The sequence below is a fragment of the Perca fluviatilis genome, chromosome 8 (genome assembly GCF_010015445.1).
Source record: "Perca fluviatilis chromosome 8, GENO_Pfluv_1.0, whole genome shotgun sequence".
In the NCBI taxonomy this organism is placed as follows: domain Eukaryota; kingdom Metazoa; phylum Chordata; class Actinopteri; order Perciformes; family Percidae; genus Perca; species Perca fluviatilis.
The window spans coordinates 8,215,403-8,229,960 of record NC_053119.1 but is presented as its reverse complement, the minus strand read 5'-3'; the positions used below and the strand labels follow the sequence as shown (position 1 = coordinate 8,229,960).

Here is a 14,558-nt window from a genome sequence, read left to right as displayed (position 1 = left end):
GCACAGGTATTCCAATGCGCCTGTACGTTGTACTTGAGCAAATGGCAAAAATAAAAAACTTGAACTTGAAACTTGAACTTGACCTTATTTAGATATAGGCTATTAAATCACTACAGATATGACTAAACGTTATTTTGACCATGTGTGCAAGTATGAATACAATGTGAGGATGTGTGCATGTGTGTGGCTGGCTGTGTGGTGATGATTGTGTAAACTCGGCCTGTTGGCTGGTATTTGAAATATGTGAACTGGGCTAATCAGAGTTTCATGGTGCTGTTGTTTCGGCAACTTTAGTGCATAAAAAAACGTAACATCCCTCACTCTCTCCCTCTCGTTCACTCGTTCATTAGACCGCTGTGTCTGTGTGAAGTTGTTGTTTTTTTAAGATCAATTTTTTATTTAGGTTTTTATTTTAAACAATAACAACAGAACAGACAAACACACTTGAACAAGAACAACCCCCCTCTCCCACCCCCCGCGGTCTCGAGGAAAATAAAAAACAAACAAACAGAAATCCCACCTTGCCTAGTCGCCCTCCTCTACTTCTTGAGATGCTGAGGTCATTAGGACCGATACCTGTGCTGCTGCACCTTTCCATAGGTCTACAGTAGATGAAATTGTTAATCCTTGCTGTAGAGAGCTCAAGCATAACTATGTCCAGAAAATATGCCAACCACTGTTTTATACAAAGCGAGTGGGGGGAAGGGGGGGAAGCCATCATTTTCTTGGTCGCGGTTGAGCCGGCTAGCCAAATTTTCTTCTGTCTCCCAAGCAGGTGTAATTTAGAGTCGTCATGAAGTAACATCCTTTCACATCAGATATTATTGATGTTGTTTTATTCCAGACCTCATGCACCTGTTTTTACATTCCCAGACAAGTTCCAGTTTGTTCAGGTTGACAGAACGTGCAATAGGGAGAAGGAATGCCTTTGTCTGTGTGATGTTTTGAAAACTGTAACCACACTTGGAACCACTTTATCAGCACTGCGACTTAAACAAAACTGCAGAGACAACGTAGTTTGCTCGAGTTTGCTCAAGTTTGCTCCGTCCGCACCTCTGCGCGTGTGTGTGTGTTGGAGCTCCGCTGTCTGTCATCATGCAGAGAGGACAGATAAGCTTGCGCTTACGCGCTCTCAGGTACCGAAATTTGGCACGGTTTTATTTAACATGAATCGGTCCTCGGTAGTACTGACGTAATTCAGTCGGTACTCAACAAAGTCCAGAGTTCAGTACCCAACCCTAATTGATATCTTGTCTCTGTATAAATTATATTTGCATACAAAGCAGGTGATTGACAGGTCTGTAACTGCATGAATGTGAAGCAGGGCGGATGGTAAAAACAGCATTTGTGCATGACTGACCGCCATCCTTAAAAAACACAGACAGCTCATAACCATAGGTGATCTCTACCTGACAGCTTGTAACTGTAGTCACAGACAAAACATATTTAAAAGGGCTTAGAAATGTTGGCTCACATCATCCCACAAAAGACTTTCACTGGGGTTGTGTTTACTCTAGCCCAAAAAGAAAGAAAGACGCAAACCTGTAATTTTTCATACATTTGTATCTATTTTGCTCAGTCCCATTGACTGCTATCTGTGTGTTAATGAAAAAGGATAACAAGATAATTATTGTATAGTATCTATTATAGTACTTCTAAATCGTAAGTTGTTGGTATTCTGTTAGCTGTACAAACGGAATACTCCACATCAGGAGGATTTCCTGTTCCAGGCCTCCTTGACATTAGGATGTTACCTACTGTGAAGGACCAAGCAAACCTATTTTCTCTGACAAAGCTATTTGCTTTGATTCTATGGATCAAGTGGACTCAAGTGTGAGTTCCTGTACTCATTATTTTTACAGGCATATACGATGAAAGCAGCAAAATTTGCACAAAGTCTCCTGGAATGGAGATGAGACCACCTATATTGTAAAAATAAATAAACAGATATGTACGCAAGTGGGATATCCTTTATTTGAAGTAAAAATCAAGTTGCGCTTTCTTTTGAATATAGAAAGCACACTATATGATTGCTTTATCTCTGATTTGGTCCCCGTCTTCACTCTAAAAGTTATTTTTGCATTCTGGATTGGCAGACTATTTTTGCATTCTGGATTGGCAGTATTTTTTTTAAATGTATCGTTTTGAAGCAAGCCAAGGGTGTTATATGCATGGTTTTATGGGCCATAGGTGTTTAAATTTAAATTGTATGTGTTTTTTTCACAATAGAAGATAATCCGAATGCATGAGACCTGGGTAATGTTGTCAACTTACAGAGAAGAGCTTGAAGAGTGGATACTGGAAAACCTTCCACTTCTTATCCTTGTAAGCAATCATTGGAACATCGACTTTGCTGAGATACTGGGAAAACAGGAGGATCAGACAGACCGTGCTGTGGGAAAACAGAAGACAGGACAAAATTTGTCACTCACAGTTGTTTCCCCCAAGGCCTTGCCCCCGCTCAGAGCGATTAGTATAATTGTGCGAAAGCATGGCAGGCTTCCACACCGTACAGTTAGTGGGAGGTCAGAGCAAGTGAACACATGCCATTTTACCCAACAGGCATATGTGATCATTGTGTAAAGGACTTTGGGTAAGTAACAGTGCATGACAGGCCATTTGAACATTGTTAAATACTTTACTCAGTTTCCTGCCTTTGATTGGCATTTCATGCTGCGCGTGAAGCACTTCATGCTGTGCATGAAAACACTGCACACTGTGCATTAAGCACTGTTCTGGACCAGTGTGTCATGGTGCATGTTATTTCATTTGGAAAGTCTGCAGCCTGCTGAAATGTCTACCAGAGAAAGTAACTGGGGGAAATAAGAAAGACGTATTCTATTTTGAAGAAGAAAGAGATGCTTCATACAATTAGTAAGTCACTCAAATCCGATTTAAACATTTACTTTGTACCTGATCCAGATTAAATGTATGACTGCAGCAGCAAAAGCAGTCTAAACATGTAGTTCAACATATAGAATCAAAAATGTGTTTGATATTTTTTTTTTTTTTAAGATTTATTTTTGGTGGGATTTTAGGCCTTTATTTTGATAGGACAGCTGAAGACATGAAAGGGGAGCAAGAGGGGGGAATGACATGCAGCAAAGGGCCGCAGGTCGGAGTCTAACCTGGGCCCGCTGCATCAAGGAGTAAACCTCTATATATGGGCGCCTGCTCTACCAACTGAGCTATCCGGGCGCCTGCGTTCTGAGAAATCTTAATCGAGCCTGTATCAAAGACCGAGGCAAAGCCAGGACGCCTGAGGAGGGAAAGATGCAGGATACTGCTATACTGTTCAGGGAGACTTATTTTTAGAAGGCTAGTCTACATCCACGACGATCCACTTCCGGGATTGCTCCTCAAAGGAAATTCCGCCGAATGCATGTATTTTCGCCAATGTATTTCTTCCGCTTTCTTTGTGTTGGAATTCTAAACTAGGGTGGGTTTATGAGGACTATGGTTAACTGCTCCTCAGATCTCTGCAGGGTAAATCCAGACAGCTAGCTAGACTATCTGTCCAATCTGAGTTTTTTTTTTGTGCACAACTAAAACAACTTTTGAACTTACACATGTTCCAGCAAAACAAGGTCCATTCCCGAGGCTATTTTGCAGCGGCTCCGTGCATAGTTTAGCGTAGCCAATGATGATTGTGATTGGTTTAAATAAAAGCCACTGAACCAGAGCACGGTTTTCTCCCATCCAGGAATGCTATGTGCAGGGGTGTTGGACTGGGGGTGGAAATGGGACTCAGTAAAGATAAGGTAAAGGTACTTTACTGTCACATACACATACAGTACAGGCCAAAAGTTTGGACACACCTTCTCATTCAATGGGTTTCTTTATTTTCATGACTATTTACATTGTAGATTCTCACTGAAGGCATCAAAACTATGAATGAACACATATGGAATTATGTACTTAACAAAAAAGTGTGAAATAACTGAAAACATGTCTTATATTTTAGATTCTTCAAAGTAGCCACCCTTTTGCTTTTTTGGTAACTCTGCAAACCCTTGGTGTTCTCTCAATGAGCTTCATGAGGTAGTCACCTGAAATGGTTAACACTTCACAGGTGTGCCTTGTCAGGGTTAATTAGTGGAATTTGTTCCCTTATTAATAAAAAAAGCAAAGGGTGGCTACTTTGAAGAATCTAAAATATAAGACATGTTTTCAGTTATTTCACACTTTTTTGTTAAGTACATAATTCCATATGTGTTCATTCATAGTTTTGATGCCTTCAGTGAGAATCTACAATGTAAATAGTCATGAAAATAAAAAGGAAACGCATTGAATGAGAAGGTGTGTCCAAACTTTTGGCCTGTACGGTACATGTAGCGAAATTCATTCTCTGCATTTAACCCATCCCTCAAGGGAGCAGTGGGCAGCCATTTATAGCACTTGACATCAAGCCCCGCCCACATCCAAGTCAGCCATTTTTTGTGCTTACGTCACTCCCCAAATGCTAGCCTGGAAGCAAAGCTGATATAGCCTCTTGTTTCACATTAGATGATAGAAACTGATGGTGTAGGCTAAACACAAACAACATTCCATGCAACAACAGTGACGTTTTCACGCAGTTACTGTAACTGGGCCCGTGTAGTTTTTCGTTCATTTGATTTCCGATTTTGAAACGAAAAGAGTGGTTCGGAAATAATGTAAGACTGCTCCGGTTAGAGCCTTGTTTTCATGAGCTTCTGGGGCTAGCTGCTAACTAGCTCGGAAGCTAACATCTAATGGCTGGCAGGTTGCTAATTAGCCAATGCTAAAAAGTATGAAAGTACTAGTTCCCCCTGCTTTCTATCAATATTCCTCAGTATTTGTCTCTTGGTGTGGTTTGCTGACATGCTCGTAGACATTCTTTAGTCTTTGCAGTGTTCGAACTACACCGTGGCCTTCGGGGGAGCCCACTTTTTTCCCACGGGGGTCGTGCACTTACGACTTACAATGACTTACAAAGATACATAACAGCTACAAGTGTATGCACTATACAGGATTTACCCTATTATATTTTATCAACAGGAAAAGATAGGTCAAACTAAGGCATGGATACCCGACCCGAGGCCGACGGGTCCCGACGGGCCGGGCCGGGCCGGGTTCGGACAGATATTTAGAAATTATGGTCGGGGTCGGGCTCGGTCACATCAGCGCGATAAGGCATTTGTTGTAAATGGTGCTGCGGCTCCTTTTAAGAGAGCTCAGTGTGTGTGTGTGAGTGAGTGTGTGTGAGTGTGTGAGGTAAGTGGGCAGAAGAAAGATAGCCTAGAGAAAGAGGAAGCATGTGTGTTGTAGATCATGCAACCGGAGCAGAGTTAGTGGTTATTCATGTTATAACGCTGATGCGCTCATCTGTTGACATTTCCGAATGCCTTCCTACAGGTGCTTAATAAAAGCTTTCCACAAATGTAGCCTACATGTGTCATTAGTATGAGGAAAAACAAATGAGATTTTAACTGTGTCGGGCTCGGGTCGGGCTCGGACACAAATTTCTTAATGCCTGTCGGGCTCGGGCCGGGTTCGGACACGGCTCTGGCGGACACAGGCCGGCCTCGGACAGAAAAATTCGGCCCGATCCGGACTCTAGGTCAAACAGCAAACCACAAATAGTCTATAAACAAAGCATCAGGCTGTCTTTGAGATTTCACATGAACAATGGTTAAAGTTACTCAGGCTACCGAAGAATACCATAATTCCTCCGTTCAATTAGACCTTAGCGACGCACCCCAAGCTTCTATCCTTAACAAACAGCCATGTATGTCGGCTCTTCCAGTCTCTCCACTGCTGGCTGTTCCAATTTAACGGGAGAGAGAGGAGCAAGAAGGGTAAGGATCATCTTCAGCCAGATTAATGGCCTCCAATGTTTATATCTTTTCTGCGAATCTTTGAGTTAACATGTACTAAACATGAGTTGAATTTGCACCGCAGTGCCGCCACGCCTTGATGCTCATGACAAGTATAGCATGTATAGTTATCTTTATTGAATGGAATTAGGTTTAAATCGCCGTCATGCAGGAATGAATGATATTTTTGCAATTTTACACATAATAATCCACGATGATCACATTACACAAAACTGAAATTGTACGGCAAAATACATTGTCGATATTTTTAGAGACCCCCCAAAATTTCACAAATCACGTTTTCAGGGGAGCCCATGTCTTATTAAGCTCCCCCCGTAGTTCGCACCCTGAGTCTTTGTACATTTGGTTGTAATAGAGACTGAATTCTTCTGTTAACACAAAAGTCCATGATAATGAAACAACACACCATTCTACTTTTGAGGGCTAAATTAAATGAAATATGGCTTGTTTTCCATGGGCAGTGTCAGTACACTGGGGCTAAGAAGGATATGACCATCCATACCACCAGAAGATGGATGTGCTGAACCTTTTCAAACCCACAAGGCTCACTCTGTGTAATGACTTTAGTCTGCATTATCTGGAGATGGTGGCGGTAAATGAAGACAGATTTCATGGAGTTGGACAGGTCAGGAGCAAAGGTAAATGAAAGTAGGGTTAATGTAGCATATTGAGTTACAGTAGTTGTGGAGAGTAGGTGGATTTAAATTAGGAACATGACTGCTTTGATAAAGAAACAGTGGGTGAAAACCAGACATTTAGATACTGAATGAATACAGACATTTTGCAGCACAGAAGCAAAGAAATTAGATTCGACTTCTGTTTCTGGTTATGTTATTAGCTCCCCACGAGTTCCTATTTCTTATCTTGCTGTATTGCATTTGTAAATGCTAACATGCTATGCTGCTATGGGATTTCCTAGTAACCTTGCCAAAAAGGCTCAGCATGCTGCAAATGTTGGTATAATATGAAAATGGCTGGTGGATTTAAGACAAAAAATAATTTATTGAATGAATCAAATTTGAACATATGTGTCAGTGGCTTGTTGATCTTTACATTGTTAGTTAATTTCCTATCCTGGCCTGGGACACACATTCATATGGTTTGATAAAGTACTAACTTTAACTTATCATTGCACTTACAACGAGCGCATCCACCGTGTGCGTTTGTGTGTGTGTGCAAGCATCAGTCGCGGGGGGAACGGAGCAGCAGCCCCACCCGCTGCAGAGAGCCGACAGCCAGGAATAAAACGGCAGCAACTTCAGCGACTTTTAAATTGTTACAGTCTACATTGATGTTAAAATGTATACAGGTTGGCAGGACAGTCTGAAATGTTTTGCACGGTCTTTCGCTGTACGTTTTGTTGGTAAATGTTAGATGTTCGAGTCACACACACGTCTTGTCTTCATATTTTGTCTTCCTCCACAGCGCTGTGCAGAGGAAGGTCTGGCAATGCAAGACTATACTGAGTGAGACAGGAATACAGTGAGTAACACTAGTCTAAGCGATATGTAATACAAGCATGGATGACGGTTTCTAGATTCTTAAAAAAATATCAAATTTTCGAGATTTTACGAAGTTGCAGAGAGCACGATTGAACGATTCACCATATGGTCAAATTCAGTCCAAAGATAACACCCAGATTTGTGCGCTGGGATTTGATACCCACTAGAGGGGCCTGGACCCTACGATAATGGCTACTGACTTGATCTGAGTTTAACTGAAGAATGTTTTGAGAGAGCCAGGATTTAACATCCGTAAGACAGGATAGTATTTTAACCAGTTGTGTTGTTGGAGTGAAAAGAGAAATAGATCTAAAACGTGAACATGAAAATTAAAACTGATGTTGTTTTAAAACATTTTAGCTAGAGGTAACATAAATGGAGAATAATAATATTCACATGAATCTTATTGTGTCAGTCAAGTGTTGCAATTTTATCATTACTCCTATCTATGCTATGAGAGACGTACAGTACATTACAGTAAATACAGCCTAAGACACAGATGACAGAAAACAGACGGAAAGGATAAACCTGAATAAATGAGTTGAGAAATCTAATACAGATGTTTCCAAAAAAAGCTATTAAGGGTTCTTACAATGTATGATGAGAATGATGTGAATAATATGCTATGGGACCTGACAATCCCCAGATCTCAACCCAGTTGAACATGTGTGGGAGATTTGGGACTTGGGCAGGGGTCATCATAAAAACATAAAATGAGAAAATATATTTTGGCAGAATGGTATTGATCCTGTCACTGAAATTCAGAGACAAATTGAAGCTCTGGAGGTTTGTGGTGAACAAGGCTAGGTTCACACCTCAAATCGGCTTTATTGCACGGATCAGATTTTTATTTTTTTTATGTGGCCAATATGAAATTCTAGTGTCAAATGGTCATGGTCCTGAACTAACCCACATCCCCAAAAGATGTAAAAGTAGTATGGGAGTAAAGATGGATGCCACTGAAGTTAGAGTTTACATGTATAAATTGATGCACACTGTAAGCCAGCAAATTCATGAGCAGATGATAACGAGAATGAGGAGAAGGACAGCAGCAATTATAGCTTTTTTTTTTGTGGAGCAATGGCTGCTTATTCTGTATGGAGGTGTGTGTGGATGCAGAGTCGAAATCAGGAACTAATGTTGATCTAGAGAAGGGGTGTCAAACTCAACTTCACTAAGGGCCACATTGTAAAATGAGAATCACATCAAGGGCCACACATTATTTATTTATTTATTTATTGACATGATTTTATTTAATCGAAAAAATAAAATATTTTTGAAGATATTGTTGCAAGTTTCATATAGTTTTCTCACATCCAATTTAGTCTACATAAAGCCATAAAAAAGTCAGCAAAAAAGTTCCTTGGCCACCATAGAATGACAAATTCTGCTTTGAGATTTGCATAATTGTAGTTTGAAAACTTTTTGGTTTGGAGCACAACTAGTCGGGCCCAAATTTATTGTAAACCTAAATTGATATTCGAGCCAGATCAAAATTTGCGAGGGGCCGGATTTGGCCCACGGGCCTTGAGTTTGACACATGTGGTCTAGAGTGACGTACAGTAAAAGTTGCATAAATTACGATGTTAGAAAAAATCTAATCTGTATCTGATTAGGACCACGTACAAAAAGGGGCCCAAATCAGAAATAAAAAAATCTGATTCCATGTGACCACACTGGTCACTGCAAAAATGGATCTGAGTCACATAGGCGCAAAAACATTTGAGCCACTTTTGCCTGCAAAACAAAACTGCTTTTTTCCTTTATCTACCTATCTGTAGATTGGAAAACATATACACATATCCCTTTGATATACAAATATGTTCATATATTTTGTGCAATACACAGATGTAAAACACATCCACTCACAGAGCAGCTATTCCCCAGTGACCTCCAGACTTCTTCCCAGCTTCAATGAACAGTGACAGGCCGATGAGGGTGATGGTGGGAGCGATAGCCAGCGGGCCAATGTATTTCAGCACAAGACCCACCAGCCCGGAAAAACCCAGGACGATCTGGAGCAGAGAGGACACAAGGATGGCCCCCTGGATCTGTGGAAGACATGGCAAGACGGACACAATTGAGATACATATACTGTACCAGTTCTATGGTACTCATGTTTGCATCATATAGCATACCAATGGTGTTCCTGGAGGCATCTTTAAACTTTTATAAACTTTAAAGTAGTCTCGCTTTGACAGACCTTCCTCCACAGCGCTGCGGAGGAGGATCTGGCTAGTCCACATAGCATTCCTGCTCTGGTTTATTGCCATTTCTTTAAACCAATCACAATCGTTGGTGCTAAGTGCCAGACGGAGCAACGGTGCCTCTGCAAAATAGCCTAGGGAAGGAACTTGTTTTTGTGGAACATGTGTACGTTCAAAAGTTGTTTTAGTCGTGCAACAGAAAACTGAGATTTATCCTGCAGAGATCTGAGGAGCAGTTAACCATAGTCAGTAGCGGAGTGGCAATCGGGAGAGTCAGTACTTTTCCAAGTGGGCCGGTAGTGGTTCGAGGCCGCGAGAGCCGGTCTGATAATAGTTATACATTGCAAGTTCTTAGCAACACCATCTGCCCGCTGGTCAAACTGTACAGCCTCTGCTCAACCAGTACGGCAGGCCGCAGCAGCCTCTTATTTTAATACAAAAACAGGCAGAGGCGCTGATACCGTGGGTGCTCCGGAGCGAATACTGAGCACCTATCTGGGATCCACCATGACGCACAACACCACACTAGACCTGGAAATATCCACTCGTTTAGGAAAAGCAGCCTCTACTTTTGGTCGTCTAACCAAACAAGTCTGGAGGAATATACATCTATCTGTGCGAACTAAAGTTAGAGTGTACGAAGCATGTGTACTGAGTATACTCCTATATGGATCTGAAACCTGGCCTACATATCGCCCCCCAAGAGAGTAGAATCAGTGCTTTCCACACAAGAAACCTGCAGTTCATTATTGGAAAGACCTGGGAGGACGAGATGACGAATGAAGAACTGTTCACTGTCACAAATTCTGAACCCCTGTCTTCAAGGCTGAAATTCAATAGTCTGAGATGGGCAGGCCATGTTAACAGAATGCCATGATCTTGCATTCCCCACTCAGTACTTCATGGAGTATTGGAGGAGGGAACTCAGCATACGGGCAGACCTAAACTGCACTTCAAGGACGTGTTAAAGAGAGATCTCATAGACTTTGACATAAAACCTGAGAGCTGGACAACACTGTCACGGAATTGTGACCAATGGAGAACAAGCCTCTACCAGGGTAGAGCGTATGACCAAGATAGGAACCTACAGAAACTGAGGGAGAGACATCTTCGCTCAGCTAACAAGAACTAATATGTGATAATTAGTGCTGTCAAACAATAAAAATATTTAATCGCGATTAATCACATTAATGTCATAGTTAACTCGCAATTAATCGCAATTAAATCTTTTAAATGTGTTTGTTTTAATTCTATTTGCCTTTATAACTGTATTTTTGCTTGTTTTAAACTGTAAGGTTCCCTTGAGTGCTATGAAAGGCGCCCATAAATAAAATGTATTATTATTATTATTATTATTAATTAATTGCACATTTTTATCTATTTTAAATGTCCCTTGATTTCTTTTTGTCCCATTATTTTTTCTCATTTTAATGCTCTTATCAATATGATACGATACTTTTCAAACAGTACCTGAACCGAAAGATATATATATTTAAAAAAGGAGCACCTTGTTCAATTGTATTTGTCTGTTCTGTATGTTCAAAAATATAAAACAATAACAAGTTGATCTAAAAAAAAGGAGCACAAAACGGTGAAAACAACCACTGGATGGGAAAAGGGTATTTTACAATTACAGTGAATGCACCACGAGGCTGGCGAGGCGAGCAACATAACATCATGACTGTGTTTTTCAGACAATGGCAGCTACAGTCCGGGGTTGGAGTCCTCTCCAGTGAAATACAGACACACTTTACACCGTTTATCTGTAAACATTTTAACCGTGTTTAATCCAGCTGCTAGCCAACGGAAGGCTAACGTTACCTGCTGCTAAGTGTAGTGTTGACTGGCCTCCTGTGCGGCAATGTTTCGGTTCCCTCTAGCATCCGTTTTCGGAGCATTAGAAAGAAGCGCAGGCATCTAAGTGGCACCTAAATAAGGCACTGAAATCCGCGTTGCTATTTGGTCCGGTAGATAACGGTCGTTAAGGCACCAGTGCCGTATTAGCACCGGGTCTCGGACCCCATTCAAAACGGCGATTTTCGTCGTTGGCCGGCTCGCAACCAAGTGCAAACAAGTGTGTGCAGCGTGCATGTTGTTTTGTTTCCGGTCTAGCTAGATCCGGTGTGGTGTTGTAGTTTTTCTAACGTTACTAGTTGTTGCAACAGCATGTGAAAAAAACTACAAAGTTTGCTGGGCCAAAAAGAACGTTAATGTCGCGATAAAAAAATTGACGCCGTTAAAATGGGTTTGCGTTAACGCCGTTAATAACGCGTTTAACTGACAGCACTAGTGATAATATGTGAAAAGCACCACGCATTGTCATTCATGACAGAAGCATGCCAAGAGACTGTATATTTAACAATATCTTTTGCATTTCTAATCCAAACAACGTCAAACTTGGCACTGCACTTACTCATGCCCATAGCAAGACACCTGCCAAGTTTGAAATCCATCGGACTAACGGTTCGAGAGACATGCAAATAACACACAGACAGACAGACAGACAGACAGACAGACGTTCATGCAATTTATAGATAGATGTTTTGTACTGTACATAAATGTTTGTTGTCCGTTTCATAAAGCAGTAGTTGTTTTTTACTTATCATCCTCCTTATAGAGCATAGATTCTAGATAATGGTGTATTACTATTCCAATGGCTTCTAACCTATTAACTCCAGTGTATTTTTATATTTCATATCTTCATATTTTGTCATTTATTTTGTCATTTCCTGATAATGCTGACTAACCACGGTGTTCACCAAATATTGTTTGAAAAACAACTTCATTTTGTTCTCAAAGTTTAAAAAAAGGTTCTTGCTCAAATGGGAATATGACTTATGACTATAGTAGAATCTGCTTAAAAATATTTGTATCTACAAAAGTAAAGAATTGGGAACTATTGTTCTAATCTTTTTTCAGAGCACATGGGAAACATTCCCTGCTGCAGACACCAGTAGACTCTGAAAGCTTAAACAGAGGTTAGAGGTTCCCCCTTTAGAAACATGCATCTGTAATATGTTGCAACAGGGTAAAATGTTGTGCAAAACCCTGCTGACAAGGAGGAGATATGAGAGAACAACATATTTAACAAGCTATAAGCTGAAATTGATTTACATGAAATTCCAGATATTGAGTCCTTCTGGAAATTCACATTAAACCCTGCTGTACCCACTCGAACATGCAAAGAGCTCTATTATGGCAATATAATACCTTATATAACAGAAATAAAGTATATGTATATGTATTATTTCACCCCCATGTCCCCAAATGTCCAGTTTTTGGGTCCTGTTTTTACCTTTTTATTTACTTACACTACTAGGTGTTTGGTTAATACTTCACCTGTATTCCCAGTTGTCTTTATAATTTTTTTTATATTTATTTATTTTTATTATGGCATTTTTAACACAATTTGTGAGTCTTTTTGTGTATTTATCTACTTTTCCATGTTTAAAAATAAATAAATTTTTTAGGCAAGTTGTTTCACCTTGGGACATTTGTTTCACGCATTATTGCATTTAAACACACTTCACGGGTCCTGTCTTACCATTTTTTCAGGTCTTTAGCTTTTTCGACAATTTCACATGCTTTTTTCCCTTCAAAGAAAAAAATACATTATTTTGCAATAAAACATAAAGTTAATTCTCATGTGCTCCCATAGTTTATGACAAAAACACTGTACTGAACATTTACTGTAATCAAGTCTTGACTTTAGTACTTGCTAATGTTGGCATGCAAATCTCTTAAATTAGTACATTTTGTGAGAGTTTTCTGGATGCACCAAGATAAGGATGTTACAATGTAACCATTTAACTGTTTCTATTGTCAAGCCAACATTAAGGTGTGTCTAAATGATACAGGTCTTCGTTCCTCTTAAATCTGTTAGCGCTGCTAAGGTGAACGATTGGATTCCCTGCAGAAGCACTTAAGTTACTGATAATCATCTTCTGGCTCAAGTGAATATTTTACATACCTCACGCATTCGTGACATCCAGACCTCATCAGAATTTTCCATTTGCTGAGGGCTGGTGCTGTTCTGCAGCTGCACGGACAGCATGACAGATTCTTTTGGGGCTGGACACTGCCACTTCGGTAGAGCGAGAATGGCTAGGGTCGGAGTGATAAAACTGAATGTCCCTCCCTGGAGGATCGGTAACCTGCAAGTCAGTAAGGTGACGGGGTTGAGAGGTCATAGGTCGATGGACCGAATTAGGCCAGGATAAACTGAAAAAAAATCCCATGACAAATTTTGATTATTTAAAGAAAGATTATCTCAGCAAGAACTTCACAAACAGTGCTTACATAAGGTACCTACGTTCAAACCAGCTCAAAATGTTCATATTATGTTACCCAGTGGCAGAATTTCTTAATATATTAGTTTTAGAAACTTCTGAAAACTGAATCTGAGTTGGCTGTACATGTTCAACTTAAACTTTGCAAGAAGTTGTTTAAAACTAAATGGAAACCCATTTCCCATTTGAGTTGTTATCCTTATATTCCCTTGTTTCACAAAGCCATTCATTCCACAGGTTTGAAAAATAAAAATTGACTTACTTATTATTCAATGTCAAAGTGTGGGATCCCACTTTTGTCCCTTTAAGCTTTTGCCAAAATGTGTAGGTGGAGAACTCAAACAAAAGCATTAGCTATTTGGCCTACTGTTACACCAGTGGGGGCAGGAAAGTTTGTGTTGAGCCCTGTGCTCTATTGTACTGTACTGTATGTGTGGGAGGCAGCTGCACTGTGGTAAGGCATAGAGATTGATGCCTCGGTTTTAGAAGGATTTTCCAAACAGCTCCCAGGATTTCAGGATTCCCAGGATTATGAAAGGAAAGCCACAAATTAAGCCGCGTAAACTTTGGAGATCATAAGGAAAACTTTAGAACTAATCCTGAAGGGTAAATCTCATTTCCACTCTTAGAGTCACGTAGAGCCCGGTGGTGGTGTGACTCACTGGTTAACTCCACGTTAACCACCACAGGGGCCTCTGTCTG

The 14,558-nt window shown here is 40.4% G+C and overlaps 1 protein-coding gene across 4 annotated transcripts in view; it reads right to left on the bottom strand.

Annotated features, from left to right (window-relative positions):
* The window catches only part of si:dkey-106n21.1 (solute carrier family 23 member 2), a 69,011-nt gene that overhangs the window by 31,453 nt on the left and 23,000 nt on the right, over positions 1-14,558 (bottom strand). For all 4 annotated transcript variants that reach the window (XM_039809465.1, XM_039809467.1, XM_039809466.1 and 1 more), the window contains exons 4-6: positions 13,538-13,721; positions 9,230-9,411; positions 2,275-2,392 (exon numbers count right to left, since the gene is read on the bottom strand). In XM_039809465.1, the coding sequence (XP_039665399.1) occupies positions 2,275-2,392; positions 9,230-9,411; positions 13,538-13,721 (484 nt within the window). The remainder of the gene's footprint in view (positions 1-2,274; positions 2,393-9,229; positions 9,412-13,537; positions 13,722-14,558) is intronic.